The 23,339-nt window shown below is 35.1% G+C and overlaps 3 protein-coding genes across 4 annotated transcripts; 1 reads left to right on the top strand and 2 right to left on the bottom strand.

Annotated features, from left to right (window-relative positions):
• The first annotated feature begins 633 nt into the window (after positions 1-633).
• On the top strand, positions 634-2,015 carry LOC114730760 (transcription factor IBH1-like 1). Its single transcript, XM_028917865.1, has 2 exons — positions 634-766; positions 1,183-2,015. The coding sequence occupies exon 2, from the start codon at positions 1,187-1,189 to the stop codon at positions 1,775-1,777; it is 591 nt and encodes a 196-aa protein (XP_028773698.1). The 5' UTR covers positions 634-766; positions 1,183-1,186; the 3' UTR covers positions 1,778-2,015.
• Positions 2,016-4,327: 2,312 nt separating this feature from the next.
• LOC114730758 (uncharacterized) lies at positions 4,328-7,232 on the bottom strand. Of its 2 annotated transcripts, XM_028917863.1 has the most exons (5): positions 6,847-7,232; positions 6,339-6,494; positions 5,512-5,607; positions 5,256-5,376; positions 4,328-4,712 (listed from the first exon to the last, which is right to left on the bottom strand). In XM_028917863.1, the coding sequence occupies exons 1-5, from the start codon at positions 7,153-7,155 to the stop codon at positions 4,549-4,551; spliced, it is 846 nt and encodes a 281-aa protein (XP_028773696.1). In that variant the 5' UTR covers positions 7,156-7,232; the 3' UTR covers positions 4,328-4,548. The 2 variants fall into 2 exon arrangements, with proteins under 2 accessions (XP_028773696.1, XP_028773697.1); XM_028917864.1 differs by lacking the exon at positions 5,512-5,607.
• A 7,190-nt stretch (positions 7,233-14,422) lies between these two features.
• Positions 14,423-19,167, bottom strand: LOC114730757 (E3 ubiquitin-protein ligase XBAT32). Its single transcript, XM_028917862.1, has 11 exons — positions 18,804-19,167; positions 18,164-18,625; positions 18,012-18,071; positions 17,815-17,886; positions 17,534-17,703; positions 17,265-17,425; positions 16,731-16,789; positions 16,547-16,593; positions 16,029-16,169; positions 15,490-15,581; positions 14,423-15,407 (listed from the first exon to the last, which is right to left on the bottom strand). Exons 2-11 carry the CDS (start codon positions 18,356-18,358, stop codon positions 14,881-14,883), a joined length of 1,524 nt encoding a protein of 507 aa, XP_028773695.1. The 5' UTR covers positions 18,359-18,625; positions 18,804-19,167; the 3' UTR covers positions 14,423-14,880.
• Positions 19,168-23,339: the final 4,172 nt, after the last annotated feature.

The following is a 23,339-nucleotide window of genomic DNA, read 5'->3' on the forward strand; positions in this document are numbered from 1 at the left end:
ATTGTATTATTGGTCATAATCAGGTCGCAATTATTTTATACTACCTCCCGTCTAATACCTATTTTAAAAAAGATAATATTTATTTATTACAAATAACTAATTTAACTAATCTCTCTAAATTAGTCAACTAAGTCTTATATTAAAGACTAGAAGTAGTGTATATGTATAAAAGTTACAAGAGATTAATTGAATTTCTATAATACAAACGAGGGTGTGGCATCAACTTGCCATCCTTTGGTGGGGACATATGTGAGTGTGAGAATAATGCTTTGACGTGATTCGTATTTTATAGCGAGTTTTTTGTTTGTATTGGAAGACTAAGATACAAAAATCTGTGTGTTTGCGTTATCACTTTATTTAATTTTAAACCAGCAGCATTATCACTTTATAAAGGTTCGACTTTTTAACATATATATGTGTGTGTATACGTAGATGTATATTCTTTTATTACATACTAATCCGAAGGAATACGACTCGTTCTGCTTTTTAACATGATTCTCTAGGGTTTTGGCTGTGGGCCATCCACTCCATGTGCCACCATGTGCCCTGTCTTTCTTTCTTGGCCCCACCACTCTTCTCCTTCTACCACACATAAATTCCCTTTACTTCATTTTCTCTTCCTTCTCATTCATTCTCTCTTAGCTTTTCCCACTCCTCGTTCCTCTCTCTTCTCATGATACTTTCTTCTTCCATCTGCAACAACTTCATTTCCCTCCTCCTCCTTCTTCTACTTCCTCTCCGAGTCTGATACAAGAATTTCAGCAAGGTATTCATTATGTTTTCCATTTTAGCTTCTTGAATCGAAGCAAACATTACATGTGATCTTTATGACATTTTTCGTAATTGCTTTTGAAAATTCACATGATACTATTTTGCATCTGTAATAATTGCGATTATACATCATCCCGTGATTTCTGCAATTTGAGACACGGCTAGCTTTTGCGCACCCACACACACACACATATGTTCTTTAAAAGAAACAAAAAGTCACAGGTAAATAATAGGTATATCAATAAGGTCATTTTACTTATATGTGTGCCATCGTTTTACCGCAGAACCTAAAAGCAAACCCTAAGAAACCTCATAAAGTTTTGGTATTTAAGATGATCTATAGCTGTACTGTGATCGCATGAGGTTTCTTTTTCTGACGCCACATATCTCCATATATCAATCTTTGAACAGAAGAATGCGAAACCCCAGTTCTGTGAAGCGAGAATTCCTCCGGAAATGGATAAAGGGTCTTGGAAAATGCAGGTTGTTGAAGAACAACATGAGCTTCTTGGAGAGAAAGAAAGCCATAAAGCTGTCTGCAGATTTAGCCATGGCTTCCACCAGAAGCGGAGCCGCACGGTGGAGCCGAGCCCTTATCGCTGAAGCCTCCTCACCAGACGACGACGGCTACAACAAAATCCTCACGGAGCACATATTTGGCTCGCCGGAGAACCAGAGGCCGAAAGGGAAAGTTCAGAGTACGACGTCGTCGTCTAGCCTTTGCAGAAGCAGAGGGATCTTGAAACGCAGCCGTCTGGTGCGTAAAGTAGTGAAGAAGAAGAAGAAGAAGAAAATAGGGTCACCAAAGGTGATGGCGAATTGGATTGCGAAGAGGTTGGTGAAGAAGAGAACGAAAATGCTCAAGAGTCTGTTGCCAGGAGGAGAGTCCATGGATGACGACGTTGTTTTGATCGAAGAAACCCTAGATTATGTACAATATCTGAGAGCTCAAGTTGAAGTCATGCGATGTCTTGCCACCGCCTCTGAGCTCACCAGAAATTCGTAAAAATGCATAATAAATCAAATCAAATCAAATCATATATAAAAATGTGGCCACCATTAATTACTCTCTCTTTATCAATATATATACATAGTAGCTAGCTATATATTTTCTTGTTGATTTTGAATGGAGAGGGTAGTAACTGAGAAGGAGGAAAAGAGGCTCCTTTGGCAATTATATATGTACAGAACAGGGGAAACATATGCAAACTGTCAATCAAAGCTTTTTGTTTTTCCTTATGCTTGAGTTTTGACTGTCTGTGACTCTCTGTCTATATATATATATATATATTTGATTCTTCCAACTTTCTACTTAATTTCTTTAATTTACATGATGATCATCCAGTGAATTATTATTAGAGAAAGTCAAGAAAGCAAATGGATGACATCAAATTAATCAAATCGATGCCTTCATTTGGGTAGAAATTCAATCTGCTATATGTATTAGAGTTTTCGTACGTGTCTGATAAAGTTCACTGTTATCTATATATACGTACGTCATTAACTGTTGGTTGTTTTTCTGTAACTGTTGTTGCTATTATTACTATTCACACATATATTCCTGAAATTTCTCCAAAATTACTTCATATGGATCCACCAAATGCATTCAAGATTTTAATTCTAAAATAATATGATTTCCCAGTCACTAAAGGATCTATTTTGTGTGTGTGTGTGTGTGTGTGTGTGTGTGTGTGGCTCAAGTGGGTTTAAGACAACTTGGCAAGTAAATGTAAGAAAATCAAATTAAGATCAAGAGAACAGTTAGAAACGTTAGATATGTCAAACGCATTAGTACTACTAAGATTTATTCTGGCATCCATGCTCAATAACATGCTATGATCAGTTTGGCCTTTTTTCAATGATGAGCGCTGTTTCACTGTTTGACTTGCGTGTTCTAATTGAAGTACTATATGTATTGGTTATTATTTACAAAGGACAATGACGTTTTCTCTAACTAATCTGGTTTTACCTAATAAACCAGTTGTGTTTGTTCGCATTATTGAAAAAATATACTCCAAAAAAAAAAACAGAGAGAGACATCGCGGTGCAATATATATATTTATCGGACAAGGGAAGCCAAATTGCCTACTTTATCTTCTTTATGCTAATATTATCACAAAGATGCACTAGCCAAAGCAACACACACGCGAAGAAATATATAAAGAATGGATTTAAAGAGAGAGTAAACACATAGTGTATGGTAGTAAGTCGTACTTGGCAGATCCTTATCAGAAGCTGGAAAGCTCTGTGTGGCCAACGAGATCGATGCTTCATTTTAACTACTTAATTATATGCATTAGGTTTCTGAATTAATTTGTATGGTCATGAGAAGCTTTCAAATCTTCAAGTTAGATACATGACCAATCAATGCAATTATTATTATTATTGAAATTTTTTAAATAAACAACTCTTAATTGTTTTCCTATTATAAATCTTTCACGTTATCATTTTAATTGGTGCCCATAAGCACGTTTAAATAATATACTGAGCTTTTGCTTCGTATATAAGAATTAATGGAAAGTATAATCATAATCCTCATTAAGATATATTCCTCATTTCCTTAATGTAGGACTTGATTTGGGAGTTGATGTTAATCCTATATATAAGACCTATTTTATAATTTTATCAATTTTAATCTACTTAAATTAGTTAATTAAATTTTATATTAAAAACCGAAAGAGTATAAACTAAATGTTTGTCAAGTGTATGGTCTGTGGAGTTGTCACTTTCTTGATCAATGGTTAGGTGCACGCCTTAAGTGCTTTCATGGTCAATTAATATATTGCCTAACTTTTCAAATAAAACAGTGGGTGGACATGTAGTATTATTATACATTTGTCATTGGGTGACATTTATATATATATATATATATATATAAAATAGCAAGAGAATATTTCTATTTTCTAGCATTTTCGTGAAAGTTATAGATTAAATGCACATTCACAATGTCTAATATAATTAATGTAGAAGGGTTTGTCCTCAAGATAGTTACGATAGTGACGCTTCAGTATGTACAGTTACATACTTTCTATCATTTGAGAAATTACAAACACTGTTGTAGTTTAAGAAATAATAAGTACAGTTTATTATGTACTAGTCATAAATAGTATAACCTGTAACGAATTTTATTATATATTCTCTTCATAGTGATATTTTTTTTCCTGATTTACTTTCAATTTGAAGTTCTGTGATGAATCAAATATTTGATCTATTATAAAAATAAATAATAATCAAGCATGATGATTTCATGATCAATAGCCTCTAATCTAACCAAACAGCGGAAAAAAGAGTTTTTTATTTCCTTTGGCAACCGAAAAATAGTACTCCTCCGGTCTTAAATATAAGACCTTTTTTGTAATATAATTTAAGACCTTTTTTGTAATATAAATTACACTATAAAAAAGGTCTTATATTTAAGACCGGAGGAGTAGAACCTTCTTTGTCATTGGGTGTGAAGGCCCGGATTCTATCCCGAACAAGAGAGAACGCTTCCCCATTCTTTTTCTTTTCTTTTCTTGGAAAAAAAAAAATCTTCATGAATCGATACAATAATGCATTAATGCAAACGGACTTCGAAATCTAAGTATTTCCTCAACTAAAGAAACTTCAATTCATCAGCACATAAGAATTCCTTGGTCATCCAGAATTATTACTATGACAAAAATTTACATTTGGATTTGGAATGAAAAAGGAAGAATAAGAATGGAATATGAATGAAGAAAGGTTGTCGACAAAGTGAGCTTCTATAGTATAGACAGAAAAAATTTGGCAGTAAAATTAGGCCCTTGAGAGACCTGTCCATAGGAGGAGTCTTCGGGGTCGATCAAGGAACCTGGCTTGCCATGCTGGTTCATCACTTTCATATACAAACCCACTCTTCACATACAATTTCCTAGCTGGTTCGTTGTTCACAGCAACATGTACATACAGATCTGTTATGCCTGAGAATAAGTAAGCAACTTCAAAATTAGGTGCCTCTGTTCCACTAGGAAAAGCTAATGCTGATTCATCCATCTCAGTTTTATATACCTAAATGAGATGTGAAAAACAACTTATTGGTAGGTGTAAGAAAGCAACCGAATCAAATCAGCTATGTAACTACACTAATGACAATAATAATAATCTCCAAGCTTCACATATTTGCCCAGAAGAACTCCAAACAATTCATTATCCTCTCTCACATGTGAACCAGAGAACATACACGCCTTTACTTGTTAGGAAAGAAATAGGTAGAACCAAGGAATTTCAAACAATAGAAAACTTTCCGATCGACAGAGGTATCTTGTTTGCCTCACTGGATTAGAACAAAAGGCTCCCTGATATCTAATCAAATCTGACTACACCAAACAGCAAGCTCCGAAAATTACCTTGGCAATTGGATACTTTAAAAACAGTGCAAATAAATAGTTACTACTCTTCTTTTAAAAGTGAAAATGTTAACAAAATCAATATCTATTAAGCATACAGTTTATTATGCAAGTTACCCCAATCATAAGCAACCATCTTTGCCTTTTCAAGAAGAGCATAGCCCAACCCATTTCTCTGCAACTCTTTGGCAACACAGACATTACTGAGGTATGCCCTTGTGATATCAGATCCCATTACCTGATCAATGGATTCGAATTAGCAACCACAGAATAATTATTAACGAATTCCTAGCAGAAATCTAATGTGACCTCATTTACATATGGGTGTGTGTGGATGTGGATGTTCATATTAACAATGTTCCCGAATATATACCTCTGGCTTCGTTCCTGAAATTTCATCAGGTAGGCAGAGGCACTGATTTAAATCAAGTGTACCAACTACAATTCTGTCTTCTCCATTGGCAGAAAACTACAAATTTAACTAAAATAAAATTAATTTTGTCAAGACACAAGAACCTGAAAACTGATATAAATATCTAATCAGACAGACAGAGCGGAAGCACATTAAACGAAGTTAATACGTGATTGCTAAGTCTACAAAGAAATACGCTGTAATGCTAAAATGATAAGCTTGAGGTTAAAAGCTGGAAGTACAACTGCGAGCGGACCAGAATCCATGACTGTCTAATGAATACGAACAGCCTGCAGACTGGAGATTTCTTAGCAGATTATGAAAAAGTCCACTACACAAGAAATATCTTGATTCTACACACATTTGCACTTGCAATCGAAGCCGTACATCATTATGCTGGCGAACCATAGATCATTCCACAGGTTGTGCAAACAAACTAGTACATGGAATCAAAAATCTGACATACTATTCGAGCAGATAGAACAAAGCTATGACATATTTTCTTCATACCACGTCCAGATAGAGAAGGAAAAGAATGAGGGGGTTAGCACTTCTTAAAATTAGGAGTCTGCTGGCTTCAGAAGAGTGAGACTAACTACTAGTACTATTTTCCCATTCTCTGTTACCCATTTTGCAGCTTGTTTATTTCCCAACCACCGAGCAACGTCTATACATATGCATGTCAATAAATGACACTCGCCATTAGATATATGCCTTAGTTGGCTCGAGGAAATCTATTTGGAAAAACGTTAATTGATAGATCAAAAGAATCTGCGAAAGAAACAAACCTTACATGCAGAGCATAATTCACTGCAAATCCTTGATACAAGCGATTCCGGAAGGGAAGCATTTATGCAAGAGACTCTTCTAAGGCCTGCTCTTGTCCCTGAAACACGTTCCTTGAGTGCTTCAAATTCGCGCTCAGTCAAGCACTTCACAAGATCCTAATAAAACTTAATGAAGATGAAATGAAATCGGGAAACCAATTATAACCTTGATAACGAAGGAAAAGGAAAAAGAAACTGAAAACAACATTGAATCCGTAATATGCTATGCATCCCGTTGTACGAAAATGTAATGAGTCACTACCTACATGGATTCCAAGAACCACTACCCCACTCAACCATCGAAAAAAAAAAAGAAGAAGGGGAAATTTCAAAGACGGTCCCATGTGCGAGGACTCAGCTATTCCTACTCAGATGGGAATTCAGAAATGTAGTCCCAATTTTTCCCTGCTTCTGAGTGATTAAATAATGAAAACTGTAAACATAAAAGAAATGGAAGTAGAAGACTGACCTGGAGGCCGAAGGTGTCGGGGGGGAATTCGCGAAAGGAGCGGACGCGGAGGGAGGAAGCGGCCCAGAGATCGTCGTCGTAGAAAGACTCGTCGAGGGTAAGCAAAGAGGTATCGATTTTGGGGGAAGAAGGAGGCATTGCAGAGATGGGTGAAGAAGAGAATTGGGTGCTGAGATTGAAAGAAGTGAAGCAAAGCCTGGAAATGAAGGAGCAAGAAGGAGGAGGAGGAGGAGGAGAATGCAGAAGATGGTTGAATAGAAAAGGAGAAGGAGAACGAGGGGACGAAGAAATCGAAGAAAGAAGAGCCATTTTGGTTATGATTCCTTGCTTGCTTCACTTCACTTCCTTTTATTCTCCCCTATCCAATCTTTTCTTGGCTCTTGCCTCTCTCCTTGCTCCTGGTTTCCAGTCCACTCGACACTCTTGGTTCTTGGAAAGCAATTTAATTAACTAACCAAGGCAAGTAATTAAAGTCGTGTAAAATGAGCTAAAAAGCAATAAATCTATTTTTTTTATATTTATACTCGTATATAACAGGAATAAGTGAGGGAGAATGCGCGATAATGAAGGTAAAAGCATTTTAATAGCATAAAAATAAACATATGGTTTATAATTTCAGGGAAAACAAAAACTTTGCTTACGTTTAGAATTAATCTTGCTTATGTATATAGAGTCAGAGGAAATAATAGTATAAATTACTTTAAAACAAGTGTTTTTGTATTTTACTGTAAAAAAAATTTTCTATTAAATAGTTATCATATTTAATACTCATCCAATCTTAAATATAAGACCCTTTTTATAGTGTAATTTACACTATAAAAAGAGTTTTATATTTACAACCGAAAGAGTAACTCATATTCTCTTAGGCTTTGTTTGGTTTAACGGGAGGAGGTTAATTAAAGAAAGGGGAAGCGAGGGGAAGGGAGGTCATAGTTTTGTTTGGTTAGAGGGGAGGGGAAGAGAGAGAAGATTTCTTGTTTGGTTCATAAGAAGAGGGGAGGGAAAGTAATTATAAATTGACAAATATGCCCTTATCTCTATATTTAGACTAATTTATTTTTTTATTACAATATTTATATCAAAATTATTATTTCTTAATTTATCAATTTAAAAAAAAACCAATTACCTCACTTACATGCAATAAAAAAAATGATAAAACTAAAAAAATTATAACACACACATTATGATATGTATATATTAATATATGCATATCATCTGAAATTATAATACACACAGGCTATCATATATAATTATATACACACATTATGATATGCATATATTAATATATATGATATCTATATATTATATAATTATAATATATTATCATTATCAAATATTATTAGTGGCTAAAAAGATAAAGAAGTGAAAAAAAGATTTTTAATAAAATGGACAAACTTAGAAATATTGAAAAGTTAATATAGGTAGTTTGGTCAACATAAGACATAATATTTCTCTCCATTCTAAAAAAAACTCTAAATTTAGAAGGGAGCATAGGGAAGAGAGAGGAGCACTAAAAGACAAATTTTTTTTCTCCTCTCTCCTTTATTTTTCTCAACCAAACACACTTATCCCCTCCCTTCCCCTCTAGCCTCTCCTCCCCTCCTCTCAACAATCCTCCAACCAAATAAAGCCTTGAAGTCAATTCCTCCTATTCTTTTAACAAAAGGCGAGAGTTTTTATGGAAATAAAGCATTTGGACAAAATTTCACCAACATAACGATTAATTATTAATCATTAATGTATAATCTTACGAAAAATTACATATATTCATATATACAGATAAAATCTTTGATCTGGTAAAGTTTAATTCTCTTGTTCCGCAAAAGCATGAACCTCCCGGCCTCAATTCAAAGCTCAGTGACGCGGTTCTTGATCATACGCGGGAGTTTAATCGATAGGGGTATAAACTTGAATATACTATTCGCAAGAATTTATTTTTGGAGAATTACATTCAAGTCCCACATAAGAGAAATAATCACTACGAAGTCCCAAGTAACAACCTGAACAGCCTGTAATAACAAGTCCTACAGTAAGAATGACAACCTCTGGGACTTGTTTTTTAATTACTTGGGACCTCATTGTAATTCTCCCTTTATTTTTATTAAAGAATTGGTATTAAAAATATAAAATTAAATAATTAATATATAAGAAATGATAATACTCCTCCGGTCTTTAATATAAAACCCAATTATTGAGTTAATTTTTATCTTAAATATAAAACCTATTTATTATATTTATCAGTTTTTTTAAATTATCCCTGTGAATACTTTTCCAACCATAATCAAGTAGAGGAGAGAGGAAAGATATTAAGACAGATAATTATGGTGTTTTAGAAAAAATATGTCATATTTCTTATAATTAACTAACTTACCTAACTTTCTTAATCTAATCAAATTAGTTAAATATGTCTTATATTAAGGATTGGAGGAGTACTTTCATTTAAATATATTTTAAATCCAAATAATTGAAATTAAATTCATCAACATTCATAATTTATCATATCTAACAAATAATTTTTCATAAAATTCATATATAAAGTCACTAAATATAATTAAAGAAAAAATTTAATACGAGTTTAAAAGTGAATTAACACAATTTCATAAGTTAAAAAAATAAAAGTAATAAACTCAATGAGTGACCTCATAAGTTTAACCAAGTTTATAGCTAACACAAGTTTAACAACGAATCAACACAATTTGATAAGTTAAAATGTAAAAACATTTGGTTCATTGAATTATAAGTAATGAAATGTAATGTAACATGTAGAACATGATGGAGTATGATCATAGAAAAGATTCTCTTCAAGAGAACTAGCCTATCTTCTATAAGGGATCTGCGTGGTAGTTGGAACAAAGAGACATTTCATCGTGAATTCAAATGTGACTGATGGAATATAGTGCAATGTAACAATGATTACACTAAGTTTGTTTGCTTTAATATTAGAAATCTCAACAAGATAATAGTTTTTATGTTAATTTTAATAATTTACAAAAACAGAAAAAAGACTAAAATATATTTATCGTATTTTCCCTTACCCCCTTCCCTTCCATGATTGTCTCCCTCCTCCTCTTTTTTCATCGCTTGTCGCCATAACTAGTGTCTAGAAACATAATCAAGGCAAAATGATTTGAAAGGCTAAAAACAAAAATAGAACCATTGGGTGGAAGACGAAAGAGAAATCAGGACTACAATGACAAACGAGGTAGAGGGCCGTTAAAGTTAATGTATATTGCCGGTCCTAAATGTCATTAGTATGTTTCGTTGCCTTCTGATCCAAATGAAAATGGTCAAGCATTGCCACTATCTAATTGATTCATCGCTTAATGGTTTGTAAGGCAAAAAAAGTTTGTTCAAGTGAGTGGCCACAGCTTTTCTTTGCCGCTACTATTTTACCCACTTTTTCTAGTCTACTTTTGTTTGTGGTTTTCACTTCAAGTCATTTCCGTGGGAGGTATTTATCGAGAATTCAGGACGAGTCTTCAAGATCTACATGAAAGACCCAAATAACTTGATTCCTGAGTTTAATCACCATTGCTAAGTAGGGAAATTGATGGTGGTGGCGAAGTCGATAAATGGCAGGAGTTTAATGAGTGGCGGCACTCACTAGGGATGAAGCGGTGACACCCATAATGATGAAGCTTGATGGTGGTAATGGAAATGGAGGAGGAGGGTAGTGGATGAAGAGATATGTGAGTAGGTAGATGTGTGGTCAAGGAGATTATGGAGCAGGTGGGGGCGAAAAATGTTTTTTTACCATATTCTCACATGTTGTAATCCTTATTCATATGTTCCATCAGTCCAATCCCTTTTACATTACTTCAGATAATCAACATTAGAAAATGTAATCCTATTTACATTATAAAGACCAAACCAAACAAATGAATCAGCCATCTATATTAAGATTACAGATAATCCTGATTTTTGTAACTAACTGAACATGCCATAAAAGAGTTAACTCATAAGTTTGACAATAATTATTAAAACCAATGCCACAATAAAAATCAGAAATATACTCTCTCATCCCTATCATATCATAAGTATCTAATGACTTTTTACTTCAATTAATGAATCTAGTCAGCATTAGTTATTTTTGGTAAAATATCAAAATTATCATGAATAAAAATCATTAGTTAAAGAAGTTTGGTTAATCATATGGATTGAAAAGTTTTATAATAAGGAAAAACATTAATGTTTTAGACAAAACTTATTATATTATGGGATTGGAGGGACTACCAATAATAGGTATCAAATTTAGTGGAAGGAGTTTTGACTACTTAATTATGAGTTTTGTATTCGGATTCGTATAAATGTTAAAAATGCCTTTAGAAAATCCACCGCGAAATATCCTTAATTAAGCCCAACAATACTTGAATTTAATTTAATCAAGTGGTCATATAAACAAAAAGTTGGAGGGAATATTAATAAAGAGAATTGTCGAATCACGTCTCGTTCCCTCTTTTCTAAACAAATAGAAAGAAATTAGATATGTGAATTGCTTTGAATTTTTTTGTTCATAATAAATTTTTTTAAATTTAATTTTCTTTGAACTTTTTTCCATTTTTTATTTTTTTTAAAATGTAATTTCTAAAAAGAATTTGTTATTGTGCTAATTCACATTTTTTTATCTGAAGATGTAAATTATTTTGGTTTTCTTAGTTTGAAGATGTAGATTATTTCTTAATTTCAAATTAAAAAATTTTATTTATACTAAAATTAAAAAAATAGTGGTCAAGAAAAATAATTTTTAATAGTAAATCTATACTTTCCGTAAAACGTGTAGACCATGCACGTATCATAGTTTTTTTTTTTAAAAAAAATTATCCATTTTTTAAAATATATTAAGTGATTGTTGTGAATAACGGAGTGTTTTGCTTCTTTATTTCTAACTCAGGGTTTTCTTTTTGAGGTTAAAAAAATAAATATTATAATATTCATGCCACTAGATTAGTTTTAAATTTTGAAAGTAGAAAAAAAAATCAAAATGCAGGTTTAAACAAGTCAGCTTTTTTAATTTTCAACCTTATAGGGCGATTATTTTAAATCCAACTTATTTTTGAAGATCCCAAATTATAAAGTTGACCCTCTTTTTAAATGGACCGGCCTAATATGTTTGGCCTGTTTTTCCAACAATACTAAAATAAAACTCTTCTTATATACATGCTTTATATTTTTTTTTTTATTAGAACTAAAATTTGCCATTGGTGAAGGCTATTATGGCACTTTCAAATTAGCTCTAAATAGGTTAGTGCCGTTCTTAACCTTACGTGAGAAGAGATTTTAGATAACTCTCTTTCCACGTCCGAAACCAGCGATGAGTTTAATGGCAAAGGCTGAAGGACGAGCTGACAAAGCATAAATAGCAGATATCTGCTTTTCTTATACACGAAAAAGAAAATAAAAATCTGGGGGCCAGTGAAAATAATGGAAGAAAAGGATTGGTAGAAGAGTGTGAAGGAGGAGGTAGGTGGAGGAAAATGGGTTTTCAGGATGAGGAGGAAGGAAGGAATTAGAGGATGAAACAGAACAGAGCAAAGCATGGTACTGTAGGTGTTGCATGATCTTATGTTTGTCTTACGTAGGCGGCTGCAACAAAGTTCAACGCTTGAAAGAGATATGACTCTGCCCTCTCACCTTTAAGACCTACTGGATTCCCCATGTCTTGTCCCATCACCCTCCTCCCATGCATCATCATTACAATACCAAAAACCAAAAAACTCAAAATTCTCCCTTTCATTCATTTCGTTTACATATAGCTTCTTCTCCAAATTCACAGCTCAACCCCGTATATCTATAGTATATTTTGATCCCTTGGCCTGTTTTTCAGGTTTCTAGCTCCTTGTTATGGTAAAAGGCTAATACCAATAAGGCAGAGTATATCCCCCATATTGCATTTATGTTTGGTTTCTTGTCTTTCATGGAAACAAGTTTCAATCTTGCTCACAACCTTTAAAGCTCAAGTCAGCAACCATGTGAGTGTATCAGAAAGATTAAAATTAAGAATCCCACGAGGAGCTGCAAGGATATAGTGATGAGAAGTAAGTGACAAGACCAAGTGCATTGCATATTTTCGATTCCCTATCATTAATCCCTTCATTTATTTTTTTTCTCCTCTCTTCTTTTTTTTGGATGAAATTTAGCAGTATTTGTTTTACCCTTCTCTCGTAAGAATTGATTGCGGCCATGCCCCATACTGTTTCAACTTTGGCTTTCTTGGAAATTTGAGTCCAAGTTCCCACATACGTGTTTGTTTTCTTATATGTGCGTATGGGTTTCTCAATAATTTACGTGACTGAGGGGGTAAAAGATGTGAGGACAGAAGAGAAGCAGAGAGAGAGAGAGAGATGGTCGAGTCACATTGCTTAATTCTTATGCGTACTTTATGCCTTCTCCTCTCACATCACTTCCCACTTTTGCTTTCTTTCTTTCATGAAAACCAAACATGACCTCTCGCTGGAGCAGAGAAAGTGACAGAGGGCAGACAGACACATCAACACCGAAAGAGTCATTAATTCAAAGGTTCTCTCCATAAAACTGGAACACATTTTTGGAATGTTTTTGCAGTCTCATGGCTTTCTTATTTCCACCGTTCTCTCATTTCACTATGTCAAATTATCAAATATCAAACCCATATCCTTCTCCTCTGCGAGCACCCATTCTTTCCCATTTATATCACTTCAAAATCTTGTCTTTAGAGTCCCTTCAAATGATTCCGGGACGTTCAATCATCCAATCTCTCTCCCGTGCCGGCATCGGTGACATTGGCCTTCTTTACTGCAACAAACGGAGACTGAAGAAGAAGAAGAAGGTGGTGGCAGCTGGACTGTAACTGTGATGGCGATATCCCAATTGAGCTTTAACTATATGTTGATGTTTTTTTTTTTTTTTATAACTTGAATCCTTCTCTTTCTTGACCTTGCAAGACTTGGAAGCTCTTGCAAATTTGTTACCGCAGCCTAGTATTCCATTACTTTCTTCATATTTTACTTTCAATGTGTCAGCCACTCCCAGCTCAACACTTTTCTGCTATTCCTCCTGAGCTTTTCAGCTTTGATCTGGTTATTCGAAATGGCATCCATGTAAGCGTTTTTCTGATTATTGTATGCACACAGTACTTTAATATGGTTGTTCCACTTTAGTGTTCTTTGTATTTCTCCACTCCTCTCCAGTAAAGTCTTCTTCCGCAGTTTGTTAATCATCCAAAAAGAAAATAAAGGCAATTCAGCCGCCTTAGACTTTCTAATCACTTAGTTTTCGAGTTTTTTTTTTTTTTTTCAAAAAGGGAAAAAAAAACTTTCATGTAGATATCCTGATCCAAAACGCCAAGCACAATGCAAACAACAGCGAGTAGGCGCGTGATGTTTACAGTTGAATCCAGCGAACGAATATTCTTTCTTAGAAGAAAAGGTTTAGTTTTATATATTAAGTCTAGCATTCAGATTGTAGCATGATAAAATTTACACCTGGACCGCAAGATGCTGAGCCAGAGACTGAGAGTTCTCCACAGTACGGCGAATGTACTACCTCTTTTGGCATTTGTGTGTTTGCCAAAAGCTTAATTATATTTTAAAAGAAATTGTTGGTAACAAATTCAAGATTTCCCAAAAATACGCTGTAATTTTGACATAATCTTGAAGACCAGTACAGGAATTTGCAGAATATAACTGTGAGAGAATACATAAGACGCGTGTAACCAGCAGCTTTCTCGCATGGCAAACACCACATGCGCGTGTAGCACATTTTGAATAATGTCTCTGCACTACGTAGGTTTTATCCTTAAACATTGAATTTCCCTACAGAAATTTTTTTTGGGGGGGGGGGGGTTGTCTAGAAACTGAAGTGTGAACTTCGGTCGAAAAAAGAAGCAATTTTTTTTCCTCTGCTGAACAAATGGGTGGTATTGTATTTACAAGCCAATATGGACTATCAATAGAGGTTTGGAGCTTTGCATCATGGGATTTTTAAAGGGCTTGTAGGCCGGGCACTGCTAAAACTTGCGGAATGAATTAAGAAGAGAAAAGAGACCCCAAAATAAAATCAGAATCCATCTCCAGTGGCAACAGATTGATTCAGTGAACAAAACCAAGAGGATGACTTTCTTCCCTCTTGGGCAGAAGATGTTCTTCTAAAACCAGAACCAGGACATCGCGGCAAGTGGCTCCTCAGACTCCGGTTAGGAACCACGGAGGAGCTAACATCGGCTCCCAAGCACAGGCTCGAGTTGAGCCTGAAAGAAGGGAACTTCTGGCAGCTCAGGGAGCGGAACGAAGCAGCAGAATGGGAAACCCGGTGAGTTGGCTTGCAAAAGGGGGTTTTCATGCTGGGAGGCTCCTCTTCAGGCTCCAATATCTCACTGGAACAGGTGCAAAACGATAGGGACAAGTTTGCGATCCGGGACACATCCTTCATCAACGGTCTCGTGTCAGGAAGCTTGACGTACGACACAATGCCGTGCCGGCAAAGTGGACATGCAATTGAGCCTGGCGGTCCTTGATTAGTTGTTGGAGCTGAGTTTGTTGAACAAAGATACAAAGCACATTGTGTGCAGAACTCATGGTCACAACCTGCATGTCAAAAGCGCAATGCTTATGAATGAGAGCCCTTGATACATCATATATAAATTTGTCATATTTGGGGAACATGTACCTTCCACAGCTACCATACATTTCCTTTCCAAACAAACAGAACATGGATCAGAACATGGTGCTGTTGTTTCAACTGCCCTCCACCCACATTCTCTGTCAAGGATCATGACATAATGAGGAAAAAAACGGAGTGAGAAATTAGAGGATATTTACGGTTGGTCAGCTTGCTTAATCAAATTGAGTCAATATAATACGAAGCTAATTATACACCTTAATTTCGCAAAATCAGTGACAAATTTTACGTATCTAGCCTGTAATCTAATTTTGGTGACTTCACATGAAAATAAAAGCACTAAAAGGACTTAATTTATTTAGTTAGGACATAAATAGAAATAATGAGACAAAATTCTTATGGCTCAGAGGCAGAAAAGCAATGGGATTTGCCTCCAAGAGATCCCAAATTTGCAAAATCCATCAAAAACTGTTTAAATGATCATTCCTGTCACGTCATTTTGAGTCTAAATCCATTGAAAGAATCATGTATAAACAAAGAGGAAAAATTGGTTGCAACGGTAAATGGATAGCAATGACAAGGCATACCTAGCAATTTTCACAATGCTCTTAAGTGGAAGAGATAAATATGGCGAAGGAAGAACTTGCAAGTCTTCTTCTGGCCCATTGGTCAACATGTTCTCGAGCCAATTTCTATGCCATGAACGAGCAACCATCAAGGGGGTCCATCTTCAAACCAAATAACATGTCAGAAGTAAGCTAGCAAATTTAAAACCCAGATAAACTAGTGCCTGAAACAGTATAAATTGCAGGTTTCCTCATCAAGATGCAACAAAACATTATAAGCACTAATGTAAAAGGTGAGTAATATGAATTTGACAATACATCAAATCATGGCAACATGAATGATCCAAAATTTGAAACTTCGAGGGTAAATTCAACCTAAGCTTCTGCCAGAACCCTTAGTGAATTGTTTAGCTCCATCGGCGGATCATTCAATTACTTATTAACTAGAGGACCATGTTATCCAAATCTTTACCATAAGAGGCGATATATGTATGATGTTATCACACATGCAGAAACGAATTGAAACTTAGGACACATACCCATTTGCATTTTCAGCAGTTAGACTGGCTCCTTTGAGAATCAAAAGCTGAAGCAAACAAAGGTTACAAAACAAGGGTAAAACAAAGAATAGAAAAGAAAATTAACCTTTAATCCAGCAATATAGTCTTCTTCTTCTTTTTTTTTTTGCAAGTTCATTAGGAAGAATAATTATTAGAAAAATACTTGACAGCATTGAGCATTTCCGCCACACGCAGCGTAATGGAGGGGGGAGCTCCCAGCACCTGCAAGTAAGAATAGACACAATTAGTAGAAGCAAAGTGACAAAATCGTCCCTCGCTTATTGTTATTTTTTATCTTCATTTATAGCTTAATATTATCAGCCATATTTGAAAAGCACAACGGGCTAAAATGCTAAATACAAGCGGGGAGACTGGACTCTTCAGCAGTGACTACCTTTCTTTTATAAGAAGGAATATTTAACTGTAATATCTCTGTATGAAGATTACATTCCAGAGATTTATTATAAGATGCCGACAGAGGAATACTATGTCTCTGTTAACTTCAAAATATTTCTCCGATACACATGAATATATTCTGTTTAATATAATGCATGTTTGCCTCTACCATGATTATATAATTCACTTGTTTAGATTTGGGGGAAAAAGCGCATCTCCAAAGTAAATGTTTGATGTCAAAATATCACATTCCAGGAAAAAAAATCACAAAAACCAGAGAATGCCAGAATGTGAAAATTACCAATTAGATCAATTGTAGTTCCATCCTCTACAGTAACCTCAGACACATAAGCTCCCAGGTCTAAGAGTAATTGCACACTTTCAACATGGCCATTCAATGCTGCCATATGCAGAGCAGTGATCCCTCCATCAGAAGTTCTGTTAATTACCTCGCGAAGACCACTTGTATCCAACAAATGAAGACAAAACGAACTCAATCTAACAGCATAACACATGATCTATGACTTCAAGAGGATTTTTTTTTTTTGGGGGGGGGGGGAGTGAAAGTACCTGTCATCAAAGTCAGGGATCGATTTATGATCACCTTTCTGCAGTTTACTCCAAAAGTCAGGGATGCTGGGTATGTAGTCTGCAAGGAGGAGACGGATACACCTGGAATGGCCATTTAAAGCAGCCAAGTGCAGTGCCGTACCTCCATTAAGATAATCCGCTTTATGAATCTGCAATCCCGTTTCACAAACATCTTTTCACCACTCATTTCATCCAAAAAAAAAAAAACCTTTAACTGGTGGTAATAAAAAACACAAATTGTCCAGGACTATTGGATTTACATTGGCGTTGAACAGAATCAGGATCTGTACCACCTCCCAGTGACCATGTTGACAAGCTTGCATCAATGCAGTCTGTTTATATGAACAATCGTTGAATCAAAACATAACGTTATTCATACCAAAAGCACACAGCTTTATAGAGAAGGAAATTTAAATGTGAAAGAAGAAATCATTCGAGAAAAAGAACATGACTTCACCTGACCCCGATAGTTTCTGAGATTTATATCAACTCCAGATTCCAGCAAGAGATATACTATCTGCACAGCATGCAAAACACAATCAAGAACAATAACAATCTGCGACCTTGATACGAGAAAAAAGATCGAGTGCATTAGAGAATTGCAAATACCTCATGATGGCCATGAGCTGCAGAGTAATGCAGAGGGGAATTTCGAACTCCAAAAGTAGAGTACCTCGCGAGTCGAGGATTATATTCCAATAAGGCTTTGGCCTCTTGAATGTCGCCATCTCTTGCTGCAGAAACCAATCTCTCCCCAGAGGCTGAACAGCCGAAAGAATTCCCCACAAGGCTTAGAAACCTCATGGCTCCCTCTTAAGCAAATCAGCCTCACTTAGGAATCAGATTCATAAAAGGGTCCAAAACTTCACACGTCAAGACAATTCACCCAATGATATATCCGCAGAAGGTTTGGTCAAACCTCAATCAATCCGAAATCACTCAACTGAAATCGACATGTCTTCGCAGAGTTTCTTCCTTCTCACCAAACTACCAACAACTCCAACGAGGTTTCTGAGACCCCGAAACGAATTGGTTGTAACGGTCAAAACCAATTAGTCTCTGCAGGTTTGCCTGCGCAAACATCGAAGCCAGAGGAAGTAGTTAATACTCAGAGTTCTAAAGCTAAACTACTCGTTTAAATATTAAAACAGTTGTTCTTACAGATTGGGTGATTCCCTCGTGAACTTCGAGAAACCCAATACATACACACAAAAGATAAAACAGCACAATCAAAATAAAACCGATGTACCTTCCGATGAACTTCTGTTGAATCCCCAATCTGCCAAAAAACAATCCCTTAGAATGCGATGAATCGAGCACCCCGTTCTAGATATTTCTTGAAGGAGGAATAAGAAAACCCAAATAGGTATATCCCACAAAGAATCAATACGCCCCCATCAAACACCACCTCGAAAGTGTTTCCTTCTGGTAGGAATACGTAATGTTGTTTTTATGAAGGATGAGAAATCTTGTTTATGGGGGAATATTGATCAAACCTCCATGAGCCCCCAGAGAGAGAAACTTATTTACAGCGATGACGAGAGAGAAGAAAGCGAAAGGAAAGACTAGATTTTTTTAATTGGCTTTTTTAATTTTGGTTAAAAGTGGGATTTGCCAAAAATATGGAAAAAGAGGGACAGATGAGAGGCGCAATTGAAGAAGGCAAACTTTTGATAAATGATGATGCGTGGGGGCATGATTGATTGGGTATTATTAGAGAGTCAACTAAGTGGTTGTTGTTAAGCTCCTTTCTTTGCTCGCGCCCTCCCTCTTCGCAGCAAAATTTGCAGACCCCATTGTCGAAACCACCCCAGCTAGCTCATCTTCTATTAATTCTTTAACTAATCTTGACTTGGTTAATATTAAGTTTCAGTCATAAATCAAGCAATTTCTCATTTCAAGTGGGCACATCTATGATTCAACATAGCAAGTAAAAAAGTTCTTTCTTTTTTTTTTCCGGATAACTTTCTTGACACCAAAACACAAATTATAGAGTATTTAATGAAGGGGGAGTTTGGTTGAAAAAGAAAGTGATTCCACTCGTCTTTTTATATTAAATCATGACGGTTTAAAGCTTAATTACTACTTATGCTCAGCTCATCCTTGTATTAAAAATTAAGTGTGTGCCCTCCTCGTGGGGCCTTTGGATATTAAGCCCAGAGGAATTATTATTTACACGTTAACATATTTATACATATACACACACATATTGCCAACCATGAAAACTCCAAGAAACAAGAAGCAAGAGGCTGTCCTTAATAAAGTGGAGGAGAGGCACCACGGATTTAGGCCGACATGTTTGTTCGTGAAAGATGAGTTGCTTATGTTGGTAATGCGTTGTCTAACCCCACCACATCATATGTGTGCCGTACCACTTTCAATATTTCCTCCTTATTTATTTGCTATTTATTAATTTAATTAATTTATCATCGCCAGATATTGGAATCGAGGCGCAAGTGTTTCCGTTCCGCTCAGCGATTGGGTGTGTGTGTACACATCATCTCCTGTTTTATATTGTGAATACTTTGTTTACCCTTTTATTTATTTTAATTACACAACTTTTTCTTGTTACAAATATTTTGAAAAGATTCTAAATTTTTTTTCCAGCTTAGATTTACATGAAGAAAGTACTAAGAAAAATCGATAATATTCCAGCCTTCATGATCGGCTGATTTTTTTTTGGTTAAGTTTATGGAAACTTAGAAATTAAAGATTATTATAGACATCATGCCATCGGCCAGCGGATTATCCTGGCACAATTTGGTTACGACAATCAAATTATTTTTGTCAACTGATTGCACATGTCTAAAAATAAAGTATTATTTCCTTGCTGACCAAATTAATTAAAATCAATCAGGTCTAGTGATATCTCTTGATTTTGGAACAGCTCATCGTAATATGCATAATTCTGTTCACTATTGTTGGCCCAAAAAAATTATATTCACTATGTTTACTTTGTTTTTGTATTAAATACACAACTTAGGTTTAAAAAAAGACATGATCATTACATAAATAATACTCTTTCGGTCTTAAATATAAGATCCTTATACAAACTAGTATAAGGGTCTTATATTTAGGACTGGAACAGTATATACATACCCATGGCTCTGATCAGTGCAAGTATGTGGAGGTGGTCTGGATAACTTACCTTAAAATTGTCATATTGACGTTACTGTATGGAATAAGTCCATTTGGCATGTCGGCGGAATTTACATAATAATTTTTTAAACAAAAGGTCAACCAACGTTTCAATGATTGAGCATTTAATTTTTACAGTCAATATGGCGTGAAATATGGGCACACTCGAGCCCAACTGCTTCAACCCTTTTTAAAAAAAAATAATAATAAGTTACACTATAAAATGAAAAAAAAAAAAACCAATATGCAGGTCCTTATAGTTTTGTCCCATTTTGAATCAAATCCCTAAATTTATTTTTTATCTTATGGGATCCTTAATGTTTTAACTGTTTCATTTATTAATCCTTTTGTTTAAAAAATGTTAAACTGGGGTTAAATGCCATTAAAGATGCTTATATGGAAGACAAGTAAATTAGATGTGGCAACCCATCTTCTTTCATCACTGTAGAAAACTACTGCCGTTGATTTCTAAGAACCTTCTTCTCCAAAGGTCATCACCTGCAGAGGGCAACTTCAAGTTCGATGCTCCTCCAAACATCATCATGCCTAATGGCAATGCTAGTCCCACCAGATGCAGCCGATGTTGTTGGTGGCTCTGGCATGGTCTCTTTTGCCATTCACAGCTAATCAAGTACCTAATCAAGCCCCCTTTCTACCACTTCCACCACCAGCCTCTTTGACCAAATTGTAGATTTTGGAGTTAAAGATTTATACTGGGATTTTCAGGTCATGAACCGTACTTGCTTCAGCCCCTCCTCCACTTTCTTGAGTTTCAAAAGCCATCCTTCTTATCTCTATAAATCCTTCGTCCATATCAAACTACTCCTACATCTCACCATTTGTGAGCTTTCATGTCTCCAACTCTTTAAGTTGACAAAAAGAAGAACTTTTTTAGGAGACAAAAAGGATGTCAAGGCCAGCTTGGAATATACTCCCTCCGTTCCTTATTATAAGAGACAAATAACCGAATTACGTTGATCAAAAAAACAGTTAAAATTAGTTAAGAACAATTAATGTGTAAAAAGTATAATTTTTTTTCCAAAAATACCCTCATTAATAAGGAGAAAGAGCATGAGAGAGAACAATGGTAAATTATTAAAAGAAAGAGAAGTGAGAAGGAGAGAGAGTGTGAGTTGGAGACAATAAATATGGGTAAAATAGGAAATCAACACAAAAAAATAGAGACAACTTTTAAGTGTCTCTTATATATAGGAACATGCCATAAGCATCAAATGTCTCTTATAATAAGGAACGGAGGGAGTATATTATAAGCTTGGCTATTGAGAAAATGAGGGATAATTCATTTTAAGGGGCTTGAGATAGCCGCACAGCAAGAAAAGTACAATTGGCTAGACTCCAAATCTGTCAATTTATTAGCCTTAGTTCTTAAGTTCCAGTTCACTTTCATGCTCAAGAAACAATAATTATGCGCATGTTTGTTTGAAGCAACGCAAATAAAGAGAGGTTTGGCGAGTTTAGAAGCTTGCTGTTAATTGCATGAATAGCAGAGACAACAAAGAGAAGATGTGAGAGTCCAGGAAGGAGAGGTAGGATTTTAATGGGCATCCTTAAACATCAAGTGTGGGTGACATTCAACCCGAAGTCGAAGATGTCATCAACATTTATTGGGAACTGGGCATCAATTTACGAGATGTTTAGGAGGGTCAGCGAGCAGTTCACTGCCACGTGTCGGAAATCAATGCTACGTCTAATCCACTTGTCCTCCATATTAGCATCATCAACGGCGTTTAATCCTAGTTTGACGTTTTTTGATTGAACGGTTGAAACATTAAGGATCATATAAAATAGAAAATAACTTTAGGGACTTGATTCAAAATGGGATAAAATTACAAGGACCTGTATATTAGTTTTTTTTAAAATGAATCTTATATTTAAAACTGAAAGAGTACTATTTTTTGTTGCACATTAAATATAGGCACATTTTTTTATTAGAATTCAAACATTTCTTTATTATGTTATGACGGATTAGTTAGATCGTTCACCAACAAATTTATCACATTATCAATAAGATTCGAACTCACAATTTAATAAACTATGAGCTGACTTTTTATTAATTAAGTTAATTTTTGCGGGTGTCTTAGACGTTTTATCTTTCCTCTGACCCGTTCCAAAAGCTCCAATTGGCCCAACCTCTGACGAACCTTAGTATTGTTGGCCAGAGGGGAGGAAGGAAACAGAGTAGGAGGAGAAGGCCCTAAGGCTCAGAGTAATGACTGTCATTAGAAGAAATATAATATTAAAATGTAATGACTTATGAAAATGGATATCTCATTTGCATATTCTGGCCCAAAAAATAATATGCATACTTACAATTTTAATTTTATATGTAAAATTTCAAATCCAAACCTATCTATTCGAAAGTCACCAATATGTTTGATTAAATTTCATCTCTCGGCTTGAAAAAGTTTACTTTCAATATATATATACACACATTCTTTTTAATACTTCTTTAATTAACAGAGCACATGCTAATAATCTAATGTCCAGTGTCGTATGAAATATTAAAAATGAGAGATAGGAATTTGGATTGTAATTAAAAAAATATTAAAATAGTATTTAGTATGGTATTCTTCAATCCCACACATATGAGTTTAGCTAATTCAATATATTATGCTAAATACTTTTT

This window comes from Neltuma alba, unplaced genomic scaffold (genome assembly GCF_004799145.2).
Source record: "Neltuma alba isolate B1F8T4 unplaced genomic scaffold, ASM479914v2 tig00012763_pilon, whole genome shotgun sequence".
Lineage (NCBI taxonomy): Eukaryota > Viridiplantae > Streptophyta > Magnoliopsida > Fabales > Fabaceae > Neltuma > Neltuma alba.